Consider the following 22,668-nt stretch of genomic DNA (forward strand, 5'->3'; position numbering starts at 1 on the left):
TCAGGTTGGTGCTTTGGAACACTGATCAAGAAATTGTCATAAATTATCTTTGATATAATAATTTGCTCCAAGCTTTCCCCTTCATCAGATGTTACATTTCAGTAATTTATCATTAACCACACTATTTAACTATTATTAAATAAATATTATTATTAATATTATTATTGAAACCACGTGGTTTCATTAACCACGTTATTTTAAGTTCCAGTATTATAATAAAATATTATCAAATATTTTTTTTTACTGAGTATGGATGCACAAACTTGTAATTCATTTTTGGAAGAAGATCCATTTTCCTTGCCTGTTAAAAAAGAAAATGTGCATGAAACAGAGCAGACAGAATATTTGTTTGTACCTCCTGCCAAGACAGATGATGAAGAAACAATATTTAAACAAGTAAGCCATTTTATGTTGATGTAAATTATAAATATAAGACCTAGTTATTGTAAGAATTCTCAATTTTTTATTCATCAGGATATATTTATTTACTGTTTATGGCCCTCATATGGTTTAGCATTCATGTCTGATATGAGATATTTTGATTTATAAGATTAAAAAAAGTTATTAACGAAGTGTAGGGAGATAAATAGCTATGATAAACAGATTGTTCTTAACATTTTAAGGTAGATAAACATTTTGATGACAGTACATAACAAAGAAAGTACAGTGAGCCTCATGTTGTAAACAAATCTGCCTAAACATTATTCTTTCTAGACCCAGATTCAATGTTTTTTACAAAAACTGTACAAAACTATCCTTGGTTTGGTCAAACATGTTCAGTTACAAGAAGGTTTATTATACTTTTTGACAATCTTCATTTTAGGTCACTGCATAATTATTTTTAAACAAGACTGATTATTTATATATGTTTCCAGCAGTGACATCATTTTATACAAAACCATTTAGATTGCACTTAGGTGCGAACATTTTTCTATTGGTTGATAGCTAAATGCCAATACCTACAATATACAGTGTGTTCCAGTGCTATCAAGTCTGATTATATAATGAAAGATGCCAGTTGCAAACTTCGAGGGCAGCTCAGTAAGTAGCTTACATTATTTAATAAAAAAAAATAGTTATCTAGTTGAAAGGGACAATCTTAAAATTGTTCTATATAGTCACCATTTAAATTGCACTTATCATAACAATGCATGAGCTTTCCAAATCCTTCTTTGTAGAAATCTGCTGCCTTAGATTTTTGGCACTTATCTTGCCCAAAAGTTATGATAAGCAAGCTTTCCTGATACAATTAATTGCAGTAGACTTTTGTGAAAATTGAGTTAAATAAAGGGACAGTTCTGTAATCGTAATGCAGCGATTTTCACAAATTTTATCGTAGATTACCATTGTCAGTTCATCAGTCACAAGGCTCGGCCAACCACTGAGGTCCTCATCATGAATATTGGTGCGGCCATTTTTAAACTGAATGCACCACTGCCTCATTCCACCATCACTCATTATTCCATCTCTGTACACCTCATAAAGTTGCAGATGAATTTCAACTGGTTTGAGGTTTTTTGCCAGTAAAAACCTAATCACTGAACACACCTCACAACTTGCAGGATTTTCTGCTGAAGCGCACTTTTCAATAATTCACAACAAATACAGTAGGAAAGTCATAGTCCACAAGGCTATGACAACTTGGTGCGTACTAAGTGTAGGAAGGTTTTGACACCAATGGCAGCTCTATCCCCATCATCTCCATGCTAGACACAAACGTAAGTTACTTTTTGGACCGCTCTCATTGTTACCTCCAAGCTCTTGACTTCGTCAGATGTTACATTTCAGTAATATTTCATTAACCGCACTTATTTTACGTTCCACTATTATAATAAAATATTATTACCATATATTTTTTTTTCAGAGTATGGATGCACAAACTGGTAATTCAGTTTTGGAAGAAGTTCCGTTTTCCTTGCCTATTAAAATAGAAAACACGCATGAAACAGAGCAAAAAGAATATTTGTTTGTAACTCTTTCCAAGATAAATGATGGACAGACAATATTTAAACAAGTAAGCTATTTTGTATTTTTTGTTGGTTTAAGTTATAAATATAAGACCTAGTTATTATATGAATTCTCAACTTTTTATTCATCATGATTCATTTATTTACTATTTACGGCACCCATATCTTTAGTAATTGTGTCAGACACAAGATATTTCGATTTACAGTATATAAAACAGTTATTAATGGAGAATAGGGAGAGAAATATTTATGATAAACAGATTGCCCCTAACACTTTATGGGAGATAAACATTTTGATTACAGTATGTAACAATGGAAATACAGTGTGCTGATGTCTCATGGTATAAACAAAGCTGCCTAAATGTTATTTATTCTATACCCAGATCCAACATTGTTTACGAAAAGAGTACAAAACTATCCTTGCTTTTGTGGAGTATGTTCAGTTACTAAATGGTTTATTATAGTTTTTGATAATCCTCATTCTAGGTCTCTGTATTTTTTTTTTCAAACAACGTTGATATGTTTCCAGCAGTGGCATTGTCTTATACAAAACCATTTAGATTGTGTTTAGGTGGAAACATTTTTTTTGTTGATCGATGTATAAATGCCAATGCCTATAATATCTTTGTATTCCATTGCTATCAAGTCTGATCATATACTGAATGATGCCACTTGCAAACCACGAGGGCAGTTCAGGAAGTAGCTTATGTTCTTTAATAAAATACCACCCAATGAAAAAAAAGAAATGTTATGTATTTGAAAGGGACAACCTAACTATTTTTCTACATAGTCGCCATTTAAATTGAGGCTTTTATCATAACAATGCATGAGCTTTCCAAATCCTTCTTTGTAGAAATCTGCTGCCTTAGATTTTTGGCACTTATCTTGCCCAAAAGTTATGATAAGCAAGCTTTCCTGATACAATTAATTGCAGTAGACTTTTGTGAAAATTGAGGTAAATAAAGGGACAGTTCTGTAATCGTAATGCAGCGATTTTCACAAATTTTATCGTTGATTACCATTGTCAGTTCATCAGTCACAAGGCTCGGCCGACCACTGAGGTCCTCATCATGAATATTGGTGCGGCCATTTTTAAGGTGAATGCACCACTGCCTCTCATTCCACCATCACTCATTATTCCATCTCTGTACACCTCAAAGTTGCCGATAAATTTCAACTGGTTTGAGGTTTTTTGCCAGTAAAAACCTAATCACTGAACACACCTCACAACTTGCAGGATTTTCTGCTGAAGCGCACTTTTCAATAATTCACAACAAATACAGTAGGAAAGTCATAGTCCACAAGGCTATGACAACTTGGTGCGTACTAAGTGTAGAAAGGTTTTGACACCAATGGCAGCTCTATCCCCATCATCTCCATGCTAGACACAAACGTAAGTTACTTTTTGGACCGCTCTCATTGTTACCTCCAAGCTCTTGACTTCGTCAGATGTTACATTTCAGTAATATTTCATTAACCACACTTATTTTAAGTTCCACTATTATAATAAAATATTATTACTTTATATTTTTTTGCAGAGTATGGATGCACAAACTGGTAATTCAGTTTTGGAAGAAGTTCCGTTTTCCTTGCCTATTAAAATAGAAAACACGCATGAAACAGAGCAAAAAGAATATTTGTTTGTAACTCTTTCCAAGACAAATGATGATGGACAGACAGTATTTAAACAAGTAAGCTATTTTCTCTTTTATGTTGGCTTAAGTTATAAATATAAGACCTAGTTATTGTATGAATTCTCATTTTTTTATTCTTCAGGATCTTATCATGAATATTGGTGCGATCATTTTTTAATGCACCACTGCATCATCCCTCATTCCATTTCTGTACATCTCACAAAGTCGATGAATTTTAATTGGTTTGAGGTTTTCTGCTAGTTAAAACCTAATCACTTAATGCACCTCACAACTTGCAGGATTTTCTACTGAAGCGCTTATTTCAATAATACACAACGAACAAAGTAAGAAAAATCATAGTCCACAAGGTTACAACACCTTGATGCGTACTAAGTGTAGAAATGTTCTGACGCCAAGAAGATGGCTCTTTCCCTAACATCTCCTTGATAGGCTCAAATGTAAGTTACTTTCTGGATCACCATTGTAATAATGAATGGAGGCCCTTTTAAACTTATGAGACTTTTCCCTTCCTTTACTCTGGAAATAGTACAGACTTTTTCCCCTTGAATAATTGTATAGAAGTTAATAGGTTGAGAGTTAAGTTAAGAGTAGCAGATAATTCAGTAGAAGGAAATTCTTATATACTGTTAAGTGCCGGTAGACCAAAAAGTGAATACAATTTAGTGGTAATCATTTTTCATTATACGTCCACATTGTTGAACTACTTTTAACATGCAATAAAGGATGAGTTATATCTATTTTCTTGATAATTTATTTGAATTTTCAAATTAATTTTTAGTAACTAATTTACTTAAGATCTTTATAAAAGCATTCACTTGCTACATTGTTCAAATAGAATGTATAGAAAATTTCAAGCATTATATTTGATAAGTCTTTTTTGATTTATTCTCTAACCAGTACAATAAAGTAATTAACACATTAGGTGTCGCAAGAAACTCATTGATTCTTCACACAACTGTTCAGTACAGGCCTTCAGGATCCATGGTGGTTGCTAACTCAGGCTTATTCATTGCTTTTACATATATTGTGGACTGTGATGTATGATTATGAACACCCCTGTCGCACAGTAGGAATACTTATATATACTCCTTTCACGTGCTGTCATCTTTTGACACCCTCAGTAACCAATATATGAAATCTATTCTGTTAGATGGTGTTTGTTAGTGATTAAGATTATGTTTACAGTTTTTACAGAGTGAGATAAGTGTGCATTATTTCCATGTTTTAAGTATATTAATATATTTAAAAATAATAATATAGTAATTTCTAAAATAACCCATTTAATCATTAATCATATTTGAGGAGCTAGGAGCTAAGTAAACGTTATATATTTTTTATGAAATAATGGAATCTCATCTGCTACAGAGTCAGACTCGCCCTGTTAGCAAACAGGAAATTGTTCATGAACAACAGACAGATATTCAGAATGATTCTATAAGCGAAATACGGGGGATATTCAATAATTAAAGAGATAAATTGATGTCGAAGTGAAACAGTTTGTAGGAGGAGTTTTGTATTTTCATGACTTTAGGTTCGCATCACTGGGATGATCTGAGAACAGGTGATGGATAAAAATCTTTTTGTTTATAACCTCAAAGTTGCATTTAACAATGTAGTGCCCACTTAAAGTTTCCACATTAGTTAAAGAATGTTCAGTGATCTGTTTCTTGAATAATTTTACAGTATGGTGAAAGTTGTATGAACCGCAGATATTTTTGTAAGTGGGTAGAACAGTTAAAAAATGGTCGAACCTCAATGACTGAAGAGCAATGTCCTGGCCGGCCAGTTGAATTGTCAATTCCTTCACTTGAAACCTGCATTGATGACATTTTTCGTGAAGACTGACATATTACAGTTGAACAAATAGAAAAAAAGTTACAGTAAGTGTTGGCACAGTTCATAATGTTTTCAGTAACAAGCTCATGTACAGAAAAACAAGTGCAAGGTGGGTCCTGAAGGAGTTAACGCAACAAGGAAACAAGACTCAAAGTGTGTGCTGATTTGAAAAAAACATTATGAAAGGGAAGGTGATCCTTTTCTAAACAAGATTTTAACGTGTAATGAAACTTGGGTTCACTATTTTGTACCAGAGTCTAAAAAACAAAGCATGGAATGAAGGCATACCAGCTCACCTGTCCGAAAGAAACTCAGAATGCAAGCATCAGTGGGAAAAGTCATTCTGACCGTCCTTTGGGATGCGCAAGCCGTCTTTTGTGATTATATGGAAAATAAGCGTACAATAAACAGTACAATACTCAGACATGCTGATGAAAAATGTAAAGCCAACAATGAGAGAAAACATCATGGATCTCAAAGAAAAGGCGGATATTGGTACACGACAATGCTCGCCGTCACACCACATAGCTGACCCAAGAAACCATTGGAAAGAGGGGTTGTGAAATACTACCACATCCTCCCTATTGTTTTGTATCGCTCTCCATAGATTTATCAATGCCTCACAATATCTTTCTGAGTTAATTGTGTTGCTATGTTCAAGGAAATCAATGAAAGCACTCCCTCAGCAGCCCAAAACATAGTTGCCGTAATCTTTATGGCTGACAATGGTTGAAAACATTTTACTGGATTTCTGGGAGAACCAGTGTGCCTCCATTCTATGGGCTGTCATTTTGTTTCACAGTTGACATGCTTTACCCAGGTCTCATTTTCTGTTATGTCACGATCAAGCAGTGCATTACCATCCTCGTTGTAGGCTTCGAGGTAATTCAGCGATGCAGCAAGAAGCTATTTTTTTTTGGTCTTTCAAGATTTTTGGCACCCATCTTGCACATAACTTGTGATAGCTAAGCTTCCCTGTTACAATTTCTTGCAGTAAACTTCGTGAAATTTGGGGGAAAATGAGCAATAGTTTCGTAATCATAAAATAATGATTTTCATGAGTTTTATCGTTGATTTTAATTGTCATTTCATCAGTCAAAAGGCTAAGCTGACCACTGCGGTCCTTATCATGAACATTGGTGTGACCATTTTTAAACTGAATGCACCACTGCCTCACTCCAATGTTACTGATTATTCCATCTCCATACACCTTACAAAGTTGCTGATGAATTTCAATTGCTTTGAGGTTTTTTGCCAGTAAAATCCTGATAACTGAACGCAACTCGCAGGATTTTCTATTGAAAAGTACATTTCAATAGTTCACAATAAAAAAAGTACAAAAATCACAGTTCACACGCTATGACATCTTGATGCGTTCTGAGTATAAAAACATTTTGACCCAGGATGGTAGTTCTATCCCCATCAATCTCCATGCTAGGGACAAATGTAAGTTACTTTTTGAACTGCTCTCATAGTTAGCTCCAAGCTCTTGACTTTATCAGATGTTACGTTTCAGTAATATTTAATTAACCACACTTATTTTAAGTCCCACTATTATAAAAAAATATTATTATTATTTTATATTTTTTGCAGAATATTGATGCACAGACCGGTAATTCATTTTTAGAAGAAGATCCATTATCCTTGCCCGTTAAGAAAGAAAACAAGCAAAAAGACAATTTGTTTGTACCTCTTGCAAAGACAGATGATGAGCAGACAATATTTAAACATGTAAGCGATTTTCTATTTTCTCTTTGTTTATGTTATAATTATAAGATCTAGTTATTGTAAGAATTCTCAATTTTTCTATTCATCAGGATACTTTTATGTAGTGTTTATGGCCCACATATGGTTTAGCATTCATGTCTGATATGAGATATTTTGATTTATAAGATTAAAAAAAGTTATTAACGAAGTGTAGGGAGATAAATAGCTATGATAAACAGATTGTTCTTAACATTTTAAGGTAGATAAACATTTTGATGACAGTACATAACAAAGAAAGTACAGTGAGCCTCATGTTGTAAACAAATCTGCCTAAACATTATTCTTTCTAGACCCAGATTCAATGTTTTTTACAAAAACTGTACAAAACTATCCTTGGTTTGATCAAACATGTTCAGTTACAAGAAGGTTTATTATACTTTTTGATAATCTTCATTTTAGGTCACTGCATAATTATTTTCAAACAAGACTGATTATTTATATATGTTTCCAGCAGTGACATTATTTTATACAAAACCATTTAGATTGCACTTAGGTGCAAACATTTTTCTATTGGTTGATAGCTAAATGCCAATACCTACAATATACGTGTGTTCCAGTGCTATAGAGTCTGATTATATAATGAAAGATGCCAGTTGCAAACTTCGAGGGCAGCTCAGTAAGTACCTTACATTATTTAATAAAAAAATATAGTTATCTAGTTGAAAGGGACAATCTTAAAATTGTTCTATATAGTCACCATTTAAATTGCACTTATCATAACAATGCATGAGCTTTCCAAATCCTTCTTTGTAGAAATCTGCTGCCTTAGATTTTTGGCACTTATCTTGCCCAAAAGTTATGATAAGCAAGCTTTCCTGATACAATTAATTGCAGTAGACTTTTGTGAAAATTGAGGTAAATAAAGGGACAGTTCTGTAATCGTAATGCAGCGATTTTCACAAATTTTATCGTAGATTACCATTGTCAGTTCATCAGTCACAAGGCTCGGCCAACAATTGAGGTCCTCATCAGGAATATTGGTGCGGCCATTTTTAAACTGAATGCACCACTGCCTCATTCCACCATCACTCATTATTCCATCTCTGTACACCTCATAATGTTGCAGATGAATTTCAACTGGTTTGAGGTTTTTTGCCAGTAAAAACCTAATCACTGAACACACCTCACAACTTGCAGGATTTTCTGCTGAAGCGCACTTTTCAATAATTCACAACAAATACAGTAGGAAAGTCATAGTCCACAAGGCTATGACAACTTGGTGTGTACTAAGTGTAGAAAGGTTTTGACACCAATGGCAGCTCTATCCCCTACATCTCCATGCTAGACACAAATGTAAGTTACTTTTTGGACCGCTCTCATTGTGACCTCCAAGCTCTTGACTTCGTCAGATGTTACATTTCAGTAATATTTCATTAACCGCACTTATTTTAAGTTCCACTATTATAATAAAATATTATTACCCTATATTTTTTTGCAGAGTATCCATGCACAAACTGGTAATTCAGTTTTGGAAGAAGTTCCATTTTCCTTGCCTATTAAAATAGAAAACACACATGAAACAGAGCAAAAAGAATATTTGTTTGTAACTTTTTCCAAGACAAATGATGATGGACAGACAGTATTTAAACAAGTAGCTATTTTGTATTTTTTGTTGGTTTAAGTTATAAATATAAGACCTAGTTATTATATGAATTCTCAACTTTTTATTCATCATGATTCATTTATTTACTATTTACGGCACCCATCTTGCACATAACTTGTGATAGCTTAGCTTCCCTGTTACAATTTCTTGCAGTAAACTTTGTGAAATTTGGGGGAAAATGAGCAATAGTTTCGTAATCATAAAATAGTGATTTTCATGAGTTTTATCGTTGATTTTAATTGTCATTTCATCAGTCAAAAGGCTAAGCTGACCACTGCGGTCCTTATCATGAACATTGGTGTGACCATTTATAAACTGAATGCACCACTGCCTCACTCCAATGTTACTCATTATTCCATCTCCATACACCTTACAAAGTTGCTGATGAATTTCAATTGCTTTGAGGTTTTTTGCCAGTAAAATCCTGATAACTGAACGCAACTCGCAGGATTTTCTATTGAAAAGTACATTTCAATAGTTCACAATAAAAAAAGTAGAAAAATCACAGTTCACACGCTATGACATCTTGATGCGTTCTGAGTATAAAAACATTTTGGCCCAGGATGGTCTATCCCCATCAATCTCCATGCTAGGGACAAATGTAAGTTACTTTTTGAACTGCTCCCATAGTTAGCTCCAAGCTCTTGACTTTATCAGATGTTACGTTTCAGTAATATTTAATTAACCACACTTATTTTAAGTCCCACTATTATAAAAAAATATTATTATTATTTTATATTTTTTGCAGAATATTGATGCACAGAACGGTAATTCATTTTTAGAAGAAGATCCATTATCCTTGCCCGTTAAGAAAGAAAACATGCATGAAACAGAGCAAAAAGACAATTTGTTTGTACCTCTTGCAAAGACTGATGATGAGCAGACAATATTTAAACATGTAAGCTATTTTCTATTTTCTCTTTGTTTATGTTATAATTATAAGATCTAGTTATTGTAAGAATTCTCAATTTTTCTATTCATCAGGATACTTTTATGTAGTGTTTATGGCCCACATATCATGTGGCATTCTTGTCTGACATGAGATATTTTATTTATAATATAAAAAATATATTATATGGAGTATAGGGAGGTAAATAGCTATGATGAACAGATTGCCCCTAACACTTTATGGTAGATAAACATTTTTTACAACAGTACAAAACAAAGAAAATACAGTGAGATGATGCCTCATGGTATAAACAAAGCTGCCTAAACATTATTCATTTTATACCCAGATTCAAAATTGTTTAAATTGTACAAAGATAGTAAAACAGCACAAAGCTATCCTTGCTTTTGTGAAACATGTTCAGTTACAAGAGGTTTGTTATAGTTTTCGATAATCTTCTTTTTTTTATATATAAGATTGGTCTGTTTCTTTATGTTTCTATCAGTGACATTGCGTTATACAAAACTATGTAGATTGTGCTTAGGTGAAAATATTTTTCTGTTGATCGATTATTAAATACCAATGCCTGCAATATATTTGTGTTTTGGTGCTATCAAATGTCATTATATACATAAAGATGCCAGTTGCATACTATTATGGAAGCACTCATACATATGAGTTATTTGTGTGGAAATCAATTTATTTTATAACTAAGATATATAGATGTTTTTGGGCTCTTGGATTCTGTATAGCATTGCAATAAATGAATGAATGCAGGCCATGTTTATGAGGCTTTTTCACTGCTTTCAGTGTGATAACAGTACAGACTTTCTCCCCTTGAATAATAGTTTTAATAGGTTGATAGATACAAAAACATAAAAGAAGAGTAGAAGGAAATTCTTAAGTTCAGATAGACCGGATAATGAATACAATTCTGTAGTATTCATTTTTTAATTGATGTCCACAATGTTGAACTATTTTTTACATGCCATAAAGGATGTGTTATATAAAATCTTTTTTCTCTATATTTTATTTGAAGTTTCAAGTTAATTTTTTTTACTACAGTCATTTGACTTGTTTGTTGCAGCTCTCCAATATTCCCTGTGTAGTACCAGTTGTTTCATTTTGGTATACTCCCTACATCGCACTTCCCTAACAACTTGGTTTTGATATTCCAACTGTTGCTTCCTGCACAATTTTTCGCATGTACCTGATCCTCCAATATCAAAGCTAATATTCCAGGATGCTGTAATATGTGGTCTGTAAGTCTGTCACTATCCAACCATTTGATTTTTATCATGCTATAGCACCACATTTCAAAAGCTTCTAATCTTTTCTCCTCAAGTACTTTGATTGTCCAAGTTTCACTTGCATTTAAAGTTATGCTCCAAGCATATACTTTCAGAAATGATTTCCTGATGTTTAAATTAAATTTTGATGTAAGCAAATTATATTTTTGACTGAAAGCTCGTTTGGCTTGTGCTATTTGTCAGTTATCACTGCTGCTTCATCCATCTTTTAGTAATTCTACTTCCCAAATAACAGAAGTCTTTTACCTCCATAATCTTTTCATATTTTTATACTCAGTGGTCCATTTACATTATTTCGACTATATTCCATTACTTTTGTTTTGTTCTTGCTTATTTTCATGCGGTAGTTCTTGCGAAGGACTTCATTCATGCCATTCATTGCCTGTAATAAATCATTTTTACCCTCTACTAGAATTACTATATCATCAGCAGATCGTAACATCTTTATCTTTTCACCTTGTACTGTTACTCCGGATCTAAATTGTTCTTTAACATCATTAACTGCTAGTTCTATGTACTGACTAAAAAGTAACGGGGATAGGGAACATCCTTGTCAGACTCCCTTTTTTATTACGGTTTTTTCCTATGTTCTTCAATTATTACTGTTGCTGTTTGGTTCCTGTAAATATTAGCAATTAATCTTGTATCTCTGTATTTGAACCCTAATTTATTTAAATGCTGAACATTTTATTCCAGTGTACGTTATCGAATGCCTTTTCCAGGTATATAAATTCCAAGTATGTTGGTTTGTTTTTCTTTAATCTTCCTTCTACTATTAATCTGAGCTCTAAAATTGTTTCCCTTGTCCCTATACTTTACCTGAAACCAAATTGATCCTTTCCTATTACTTTTTCTATTCTTCTCTCAATTCTTCTATACAGAATTCTAGTTAAGATTTTTGATGCATGAGTAGTTAAGCTAATTGCTCTGTATAATTCACATTTATCTGCTCCTGGTTTCTTAGGTATCATGACTATAACAATCTTTTGAAGTCTGACGGAACTTCCCGTTTTTTGTAAATATTACACACCAGGTTGTATAATCTATCCATTTCTTCCTCACCTGCACGTGCAGTAATTCTGCAGTTATTCAGTTTATTCCAGGAGCCTTTCTGTCATTCAGATCTTTTAATGCTCTCTTAAATTCAGATCTCAGTATTGCTTATCCCCTTTCATCCTCTTCGACTTTATCTTCTTCTATAACACCATTTTTGAATTTATTTCTTCTGTATTACTCTTCAATATATTCCACTCGCCTATCAACTTTTCCTTTCATACTATAAATCGGTGTACCATCTTTGTTTAACACATTATTAGATTTTAATTTATGTACCCAAAAATTTCTTGTTCATTACGAAAACCATTCCTGCCTGCACATTATTTGAAGCTCAGTTGATTATTGTGAAATCTCTAACCAAATGTCGTTTTCCTGTTCTATAGAATTACTATATCAGAAAATTGTAGCATCATTATCTTTTCACCTTGCACTGTTACTCCAGATCTAAATTGTTCTTTAACATCAATAACTGCTAGTTCTATGTAAAAATTAAAAAGTAACGGATAGGGAACATCCTTGTTCGACTCTTGTTTTTATTACTGCTTCTTTCTTATGACTAATCTTTGACTAATAATATTGCAGTTTGGTTTTCCTGTATAATTGTTATCAAATATTCCATTCTTCTATTACTAAACTTGAATCCTAAATGTTTTAAAATGCTGATCATTTTATTTCAGTCTAAGTTATCAAATTGCTATTGCTTTCTCACCTGCACTGGGTAGTAATTCTGCAGGTATTCCGGCTATCCCAGGAGCCTTTCTTCCATTCATATCTTTTAATGCTCTCAAATTCAGATCTCCCCTTTCATCCTCTTTGACTTCCTCTTCTTCCTCATTATCACCATTTTCTAATTCATTTCGTCCGTATAACTCTTCAATATATTCCACCCACCTATTGACTTTTCCTTTCGCATTATAAATCAGTGTATCATCTTTGTTTAACAAATTATTAGATTTTAATTTATGTACCATAAAATTTTCCTTAACTTTTCTGTATGCTCCATCTATTTTACCACAATTATCATTTCTCTTTCCATTTCTGAACATTTTTCTTTAATCCAGTCTTCTTTCGCTAGTTTGCACTTCCTGTTAATAGTATTCCTTAATTGTCGATAGTTCCATTTACTTTCTTCATCACTAGCATTTATATATTTTCTACGTCATCCATTGGCCGCAATACATTCTCTGATATCCAAGGTTTTCTACTAGTTCTCTTTGTTCCACCTACGTTCACTTCTGCTGATTTACGAATTTCCTTTTTACCATTCTCCCATTCTTCGTCTACATTTTCTATTTTATGTTTTTTACTCAGATCTCTTGCCACAAATTTTCACCTCAAATTCCACCAATTCATCTGACACTTTTTCTTCACGTTTTTAAACCCCAACCACATTTCATGTTACTAAATTATGGTCGTTATCAATGTCTGCTCTAGGGTAAGCTTTGCAGTCGATGAGTTGATTTCTAAATCTTTGCTTAACCATGATATAATCTATCTGATACCTTGCAGTATCTGTTCGCTCGTGGAAACAGCCTGGTGGCTTTTTCCAAGAGTATATTCTTCTATTATAATTGTTAAACTGGGTGTTGGCAATTACTAAATTTTACTTCATGCAAAACTCAATAACTCAGACCCTTCTTTCATTCATTTTGCCCAGCTCATATCCACCGACAATATTAGGTCAATCAAATTAAATTTTAAGACTTGTATAAACATGTAAAGATATGGTAAGACATGTAAAAAATAGGAAAACCTGTAGAAATGAATGAATGATGAACTACTTTTCCATCTTCTTGTTCTTCAAAATGGCACTCAAAGTTGGAGAAAAACAATTTTTTTTGTTTTAAAGAAAAACTAGATATTTTGCAAAAAAGAGTTTTTGGTTCACAGACTAGCTGAGGACACCAAGCCAAAGTCTATCGTCCCCCACAACACACATCAACGTGCCGAATCTAATAAATATTTTACCGTGTTCAACATGATTTAGCTTACAGAGAAGAAAATGATTGCTGTGGAATAATTTTTATATTAAACTACAGGTATTTGAGTACAACGTGTGTATGTGTATCTGTACGTACTACTGACTAAACCTCCACCCCTTGCTGCCCACCCCCTTCTGGTACCACTAACAAAGGATTTTATCAGGAGGGGGGATCACCCTCACACTCAGTCATACGGTACATCACACTGTGCCAACAGTCACTAACTTAACACAAACTGCACAGCACAACCATGCACACACTAATACACAGCTTACAAACATATACCATTAACTTACCAAAGCCTTCATCAGACCCAGAGGTGGAGTCCCCCCAACCTCATCACACCCAGGTGAACCCTACAAGCTCAGGAAGCTCCCTAGGCACTCAGCCAGGGGCCTGTCTGTCCCCGCGCCCTCCATCACCTCACTCTGCGTGTCTCATCCTAGCTATTCAAGTCCTTCATCACTGCTCTAGAGAAATTAGTAATTGCGTTCTAAACTTCCTCCGCGTTCAGTAGGAGGTCTTGCACCTCTCAGGTTCAAATATGTCTTCCCTTTCCATAGTAGTTAACTGATCTTTGTTCACCTCCGTGAATTTAAGGCACTCGAAGAAAACATGAAAGGGCGTTACCTCCTCCTGACACACAAGGCAGGTCTTTGTGTGGTCCAGGTCAAACCTATACAAGTAAGACCTGAACCCCCCCATGGCCTGCCAGAAACTGAGTTAAGCAGAAATCCAGTGAACCATGGGGTCCCACGGTACTTCACGTAACCGACAGCATCTGCCCATACCTTAGCACTGTACAGAAGCACAGAACAAATCCCGCTTGCTAAAATCTTTTTGTTATGGTTTCTAGGCCTTTCTTTTTCCTGTTTAGCCTCCGGTAACTACCATTTAGATAATATTTCAGAGGATGAATTAGGATGATATGTATGAGTGTAAATGTAGTGTAGTCTTGTACATTCTCAGTTCGACCAATCCACAGATGTGTGGTTAATTGAAACCCAACCACCAAAGAACACCGGTATCCACAATCTAGCATTCAAATCCATGTAAAAATAACTGGCTTTACTAGGACTTGAACGCTGGAACTCTCGGCTTCCAAATCAGCTTATTTGGGAAGACGCGTTCACCACTAGACCAACCCGGTGGGTATGTAATTATTAGGCAGGAGCCTAACAACAAGCTCCATCTCCCTGTCAGCCCTTTTAGCAGCCTCCAGTGCATCTGTTCCAAAATGTACCCGGGCAAAATCTATCCAGACGCCCAAGTACTCCAACGCCGGGCTAGATTCAACTTGCTGTCCTTCCAGTGTAAGGATCAATCTGAGCCTCTTGGCCACAGTTATAGCCACGACCTCTGTTTTCTCCAGGGCCATCCGCAATTCAACCCCGCTGATCCAGTCTTTAATGATACCATATACGATGCTAACTTTTCCAGTCGCCTCTCTCTTCATAGCCGCATCAACCACAATCATGAGGTCATCAGCTAATGCCATAAGGGTGACCTGGCAGCATTGGGAGGTGGAATACCTTATCATATGCAACATTTCATTGGGTCGGTCCAAGTACCGAGCCCTGAGGGACCCGCCCCTTTTTAGAGCATCCTCTATTAGTTTCCCCTCCACCTCGTAGATCAGTCTGCAACCAGACAAATAAGACAGCATCGGCCTAATCAGATAATCTGGTACTGAGTTCTACCAAGGCACAGAGAATAGCAGCGTGTGTAATGCTATTAAAAGCATTCTGCACTTCGACAGTTACTAGAACACACACATCCTTCTTGCAGTCTGTTCCCCACAACCTTGAATAATGCTGTTCGCCATCTGGCTAACAGCAGAGACAGCATCAAGGGGCAGACCTACGCCCGCAGAACACAAACTGGCTTGCAGAGAGGCCGTCCACATCCTCCACAGCCCCGGCCAGTCTTCGCACCAGCATTCGCTCGAAAAATTTTGCCAGTGCGTCGATCATAGCCAGAGGCCTATATGATGAAGTGTTTCCTTGTAATACACATTATACACCTATTAGGGAGTCTAGGCGCGCACGCATCGTCCTTCTCTTGTGCCGATGGCACTTCTTCCTTTTGCGTCCAATTGCCTACCCATAGATCATCTGACAATACCTGCCCAGCGACCGCCACCAGCGCCTTGAAATTCTCTCCCTGTTGGATGCCTTTCTCCAAATCACGAATCCGGAGAACGGCCAGAATCCTCGTTTTCTTAGCGATAGACCCAACCTTTAAGATGGAAATCAGATTTTGGCTTAGAGTACCAGACTTCTATCTCCACCTTAACTTTAATTTTCATTCTGTTGTCTGCATTCCTCACAGAAGTCGGCACCATCATATTGTCTTTCCTGACCGACTTAATCCGTTCTGCATAGGTAGCCGCAGACTTTACTTTGATCATTTCTCCTCTATTTTCCTCTACTGGTTCTCCGTGCCTCCATGCAGAAGGGCGACTTCCAGTCGGAGCGATTATGTGACATGTGTAAGCCAGTCGACCTCCACTCACACCCTAAAATCTTGCACGCATATACGGCAGTCCTTCAAATTGATCTCTGCCTGGAGAGGCCCAAGGTCATCTCCACAGTTCTTCTTGATTCTGGCGGATACATGTACTAGGGCCTGTTCAAGGTCCCCTCCATCATCAGAATCAACACATACAGTATGAAACATGTTGGAGACCGATGTTTCATCTGTTTCTGTGTCTCCCAACAAGTCTTACCTCTAACATAGCCAGCACTACATTTCCAGCCCTAATGGGAGACTTACTAAGGAGCCAGGTCACCTGCAGGTGCCTGGTGGCCAGGGAATCCAATACCTTACTTTCTGCCAGAGCATTTCTTTTGATAACTGCAACCATATTTAGGGCCCTGTGTCTCCGATCCAGAGTTCCTACCTGTGTGTTCCTGAAGGACTTTTTAGGCCAGTCCTTAATAAACTCAGTAACCTAGGGTGCAGGCACCTTGTTATCCAGTGCATCCATAGTCGGACACCAAGTAACAACAAGCTTTTGAGCGGTCGCATCCGATGTGATTCTCTTTGTAGTGTCAACAGAGATATCATTTGCCGTTTTTCTAAGATCTGACAACATTTAGACAAGTAAGATATTTTCATTTACTGTTTAATGGCGTAACTAATATGTGGCAATTCTTGTTTAACATTAGATACTTTGATTAAAAAGAATGATGAAAACAGTATGTGGAGGATTGTAGCTGACATCATACTAGTCATAAGTCACTTTTGAGAAAGAATAAACATTCCGTGCCAGGTTTTATAAAAGGTTTCTTGTTTCTTTCTTCGTATTCCCAAAATATACTGTTGTTCATCATGTAACAAACCTACTGAAATGCAGCTGATAGATTCTTGCAAGTGAATTTATAATCTATTCACAGAAACCAGGTATATGATGAACATTGTTGTCCTTACAAAAAAGTACTTTGATGTATCTCTTATGGTGCTGTACATGTGTCAGTTATAACAAATTGTTTATCTTCTAACAGACAGTGTGTTGCATTATTGCTGTTGAAACATTGATGAAACGCAGAAATAAATAAATGTAAGAAATATTATACTTCTTTATGCCAATCCTATTGGTCTTTGATAAGAGCCATGAGGCTACTTTTCCCGGATCTATACTTCATGTGTAGTTTGTAGTGTGAATTTTATGAGGTTTCTGAGGGTTCCTAAGAATTTTTAATGTGGTTTTATGCCATTTCTCTAAGGTTTTCATTACTGATTGATTAGAATCTTTTTTTCATGTACACTAAATTATAATCGGTAATTATAATAAAATGACTATTTAGTATCGTAATATAAGAATTGCATAATATAAATCTGAAAATTATTGGATTGTATTGAAATGTCGCTACTTTTAAGGAAAACAAAATTTGACTTTTTGAAGCTGTAGAGCGCATCAGCTTTCACAAAATAAGGGAAACTTCTTAGTTTCCTTTCACAGAAATTTTAATTCATATTTAAATGGCAGTTTCAATTAAATTTGTGCTTATAAATCGTTGGCAGTCCATAAATATTCTATAGAAACTGTTGAAACCATTCCTAGTATTGAATTCACTATCCACAGTCTCTGGACAATAACTTTTGAATCGCTTTATATGGGATAAAACGGAGCTTCTTATAAATTGCCTTGTTGAAGTTGTTTTTTGTGTTGAGCTAACTTTTGCTCAGGTTTGTTGAAACTACTTCATATAGTAGTTGATATGTTTTAGTTTTTTCAAATACTGATGGTCTATCACTTCACTCATATATCTTTATTGATCCAATCTTCCAAAAGTCTTCAATTAGTGTTCTTACACTACATCGATTTGGAACCGGTGTACCTGGAAGTCTAATAAAATACTATTCTTTTACTTTCTGATACTCTCCATGCTTATGAACACTGATTAAATGAGAAGTTTTCACTGTTCTGTGTGCACATGGAAAGACAGCCTCAGTCATTCAAAGACAATGAACAAACAGTGACAACAAAGAATCACATCTTCTTATGTTAAGACACATCTTGTCTCAACATCGTGATTGGCTCATGGAAGCTAACTGCACGCAATACAGGATTACCAACCTTTGTGAAAGCATTACTCTTAGTGCATAGAATAAAATTCTTCAGCCTATAATCATGTTTATATAGGTGTGCAGTTACTTTTTGAATGCACTGGATTATGAACATCCTGTCAGAACTCATGCTTAGAATGATACATTTTCAGGTTAGATGGTAGCAATGAATTTACACCGACAAAATGTGATATTGCTAAATATTTTGTCTACAAAGATGCTAATAATGTCACCAAAATAGCTGTGAAAGAAATGTCTGTGACTTTGTGCGAGCTATAGAGTAAGAAAAATTCTTCGTCCTTTAAAAATTTACTATATAACATAATCATCAATTCAGTGATTGGTTTGCCCTATTAACCAATTTTAGGGAACTTAGCAGTGAAATTTATAGAATTTATTTATGCTTTCATCATTACTACAAATTTGGTTGATATTGACTGATGAAGAAAAATAAGTAACTTCATAATCTAGTAATTTTCTCCAAATCATTTCTTATAAAATTTCCATATCAGGTGTAAAATACATGCTAAGTTGCTGCTGTTGTACATTTTATCACATTGTTTGGCCAAAACTGTGCCGGAGTTTTTTTGCCAAACCCTGACACAATGAACTGCAGCGTTGATGGAAACAAAAATCCACAGATGAGTCGAAATGATGTTCAGTAGGTAACACCAAATGTTTATTGTTAATGCTGCATGTTAATTAATTTTTTTATGCTTGAAACGATCTAAATCTTATTACTCATAGTAGTGTTCTCTTGAAATCAGAAAAACAGTTAAAAAGTTTTTAAATAAGACATCTAAAAGTAAAGTTTTTTTTATTTTTACCAAACGCTCAGCAATTATCATAAGTATACTTTTCTATTCTGTCACGAAATTAAGTTAAAACCTGGAACCAAAATTTGTCAAAAAATAAATAATTTATAAATTATGCCTCAGCAGGTTATAAATTGCATTACATACTTCTGGTATGAATTTGAATATATGTGATTTAGAAACAAAACATTTCTCAAGAAACATGTAGCTCACTCCTGTAGATAAATACTAAACAATTATTTTTAGTTTCAGCTGACATTGCTTTTCCTATGGCACCCATTTTTTGTGTATCAGAATTGATTAAAAATTTATATATTTTTGGCTAAATTCTTAATTATTTTTTTTATAATTTTCTTTTTTTTTGTCATAAAATTTTCTGTAGCAGACTAGTTTTAGTTCTATACTATGTAGCACACAGTTTACGGATTGTGTTACATTTTGTTAATTATTTTTTAACTGCATTTACTAAAGAAATTTTTATTTTTGCTTCGTATAAACAAACATATTGTGCTTGGTTACATATGAAGATGAGATATTTATTATTAGAGTATAAGTTGTCAATTTGTAGTTGTAATTGTTAAAATTAACATAGTTTTCTGATTGATTTTTAAATTAAAAATTATTGTAATTTTTTTAGGATAATGAAAAAACTATTGGTGATGTGGAGGAAAGAAGTACTGAAAGTATTTTACTGACATCAAAATGTGTGGTTTGCTTTGAAATAAAAAAAAACTGTATATGTGATAATGTTGTTGGTGAAGAATATGGTAATTTAAACAGTTTTGCTTTTAAAGAAAAATGCTTGCAAATTACTAATAAAACAGATGAAGAAATGAACTTCATAACTTCTCATCTTCCTATTCATAGATGTACTTTTTGTCAGGAGTCTTTTACTCGAAGATGTACCTTAGAGTCACATTTATCTATTCATATTGTCAAAAAAAACTTAACATGTAATTTTTGTAAAAAAACTTTTAGCAAAAGCAATAATTTAAAGACACACCTCTCTACTCACACTGGTGAGAAGAAATTCACTTGTAACTTTTGTAAGAAAATATTTAGTCTAAAAGGTAATTTAAAAACACATCTCTCTATACATAATGCTGAGAAAAAATTCACCTGTAATTTTTGTAAAAAAGGTTTTACTCAAAGCAGTCATTTAAAAACACATCTCGCTATTCATACTGGTGAGAAAAAATTTAATTGTAATTTTTGTAAAAAAACATTTAATCAAAGCTGTAATTTAAAAACACATCTCGCTATTCATACTGGTGAGAAGAAATTCACCTGTAATTTTTGTAAGAAAACATTTCGTCTAAAATGTAATTTAAATACACATCTCTCTATTCATACTGGTGAGAAAAAATTCACTTGTAATTTTTGTAAAAAAAACTTTAATCTAAGCAGTAGGTTAAAAACACATCTCTCTATTCATACTGGTGAGAAAAAATTCACTTGTAATTTTTGTAAAAAAACATTTAATCAAAGCAGTAATTTAAAAACACATCTCTCTATTCATACTGGTGAGAAAAAATTCACTTGTAATTTTTGTAAAAAAACATTTAATCAAAGCTGTAATTTAAAAGCACATCTCTCTATTCATACTGGTGAGAAAAAATTCATTTGTAATTTTTGTAAAAAAACATTTAATCAAAGCAGTAGTTTAAAAACACATCTCTCTATTCATACTGGTGAGAAAAAATTCACTTGTAATTTTTGTAAAAAAACCTTTAATCTAAGCAGTAGGTTAAAAAGACATCTCTCTATTCATACTGGTGAAAAAAAATTCACTTGTGATTTTTGTAAGAAAACATTTAATCAAAAGAGTAATTTAATAACACACCTCTCTATTCATACTGGTGAGAAGAAATTCACTTGTAATTTTTGTAAAAAAACCTTTAATCTAAGCAGTAGGTTAAAAACACATCTCTCTATTCATACTGGTGAGTAGAAATTCACTTGTAATTTTTTTAAGAAAGCATTTTGTCTAAAGTGTAATTTAAAAAACATCTCTCTATTCATATTGGTGAGAAAAAATTCACTTGTAATTTTTGTAAAAAAACATTTAATCAATGCAGCAATTTAAAAACACATCTGGCTATTCATACTGGAGAGAATAAATTCTCTTGTAATATTTGTAAAAAAACATTTAATCTAAGCAGTACTTTAAAAACACATCTCTCTATTCATACTGGTGAAAAAAATGTTGCATTTAATTTTTATCTAAAAACTTTTACATGCAAGTCAAGTTAAGTTGACAGAGTGATATAAATTGTCTTTATTAATGTTTGTGGTTTTTTTTTTTACATTATTGTATACACTATTCAAAACAAATTAGTTTATAAACAAGATTATTAAGAATCATTTATGTAATTTATGTACAATTCATTAATAAAGTTTTGTAGTAGCTTATATTTTACATGATTCATATTTCCTTTATATCAGGTTGTCTAAAAACCTTTGAGCCGTTGGAGGCTAAAATTGAGAATACATGTATTGTTTTTGAAATATAACATTTTGAGACGACGTGCACAATTTTTTTTGATAACCTTCTCCCATTTTTCCATCAACACCATATACCATGAGCTATGAACGTCTGTGGTTTCTGTTCATAAAATTTCAACACATGGTTTTCACAGGCCTTTTTTGAAACTAATTTAACACCGTTCAGGGAGTTGTTGCATAGATTGACACAATGATATGCTGATTGTGCTAGGTCTGGGCTATATAATGAATGCATCAAAACCTCCCAGTCAAGTTCTCTGAGTTGCTGACTGGTCGTTAAAGATGTATGCAGTCGGGCAGTATGTATTTTGGCAGTCTGGCGTGGTGTATGGCATCCTTTCTGTTGACTAATTCAGGTTGTTTCTTTTGAATTGCTCGCACCTAGCTTTGCATGATTGCACCAAACGCACTAATTGTCGACAGTACACGCCTGAATCTATCATACTTTGTCAGATCATGTGGCACTCAAACGTCTAGCTCTTTTTGTAGCTAGCTTTATCCGATGGTTTAACAATGTTTGGTAATGGGTGTTAGGTCACTGGCAATATCATGTAGTTTTGCACGCTTAGACTTAGCCAAAATATCATTCACTTTCTCTGTTTTGGTCATCCGCTGCTAGAAGCATCTTGGACTTCAAAATTCCCAAAACAAAAGCGACTGAACAATCTTTTGGCTGTTGCTCAGCCAGTTCAAAAACAAAAATTATTCAGTTGT

At 34.1% G+C, this 22,668-nt stretch overlaps 1 protein-coding gene across 1 annotated transcript; it reads left to right on the forward strand.

Annotated features, from left to right (window-relative positions):
* Positions 1-249: 249 nt before the first annotated feature.
* Positions 250-21,930, forward strand: LOC142333362 (uncharacterized). The gene is made up of 6 exons (XM_075380384.1): positions 250-396; positions 1,865-2,014; positions 3,506-3,658; positions 7,052-7,189; positions 9,577-9,726; positions 20,087-21,930. The coding sequence occupies exons 1-6, from the start codon at positions 250-252 to the stop codon at positions 21,398-21,400; spliced, it is 2,052 nt and encodes a 683-aa protein (XP_075236499.1). The 3' UTR covers positions 21,401-21,930.
* The last annotated feature ends 738 nt before the right edge of the window (positions 21,931-22,668 follow it).

Source organism: Lycorma delicatula, chromosome 12, assembly GCF_047948215.1.
Source record: "Lycorma delicatula isolate Av1 chromosome 12, ASM4794821v1, whole genome shotgun sequence".
Taxonomy (NCBI): domain Eukaryota; kingdom Metazoa; phylum Arthropoda; class Insecta; order Hemiptera; family Fulgoridae; genus Lycorma; species Lycorma delicatula.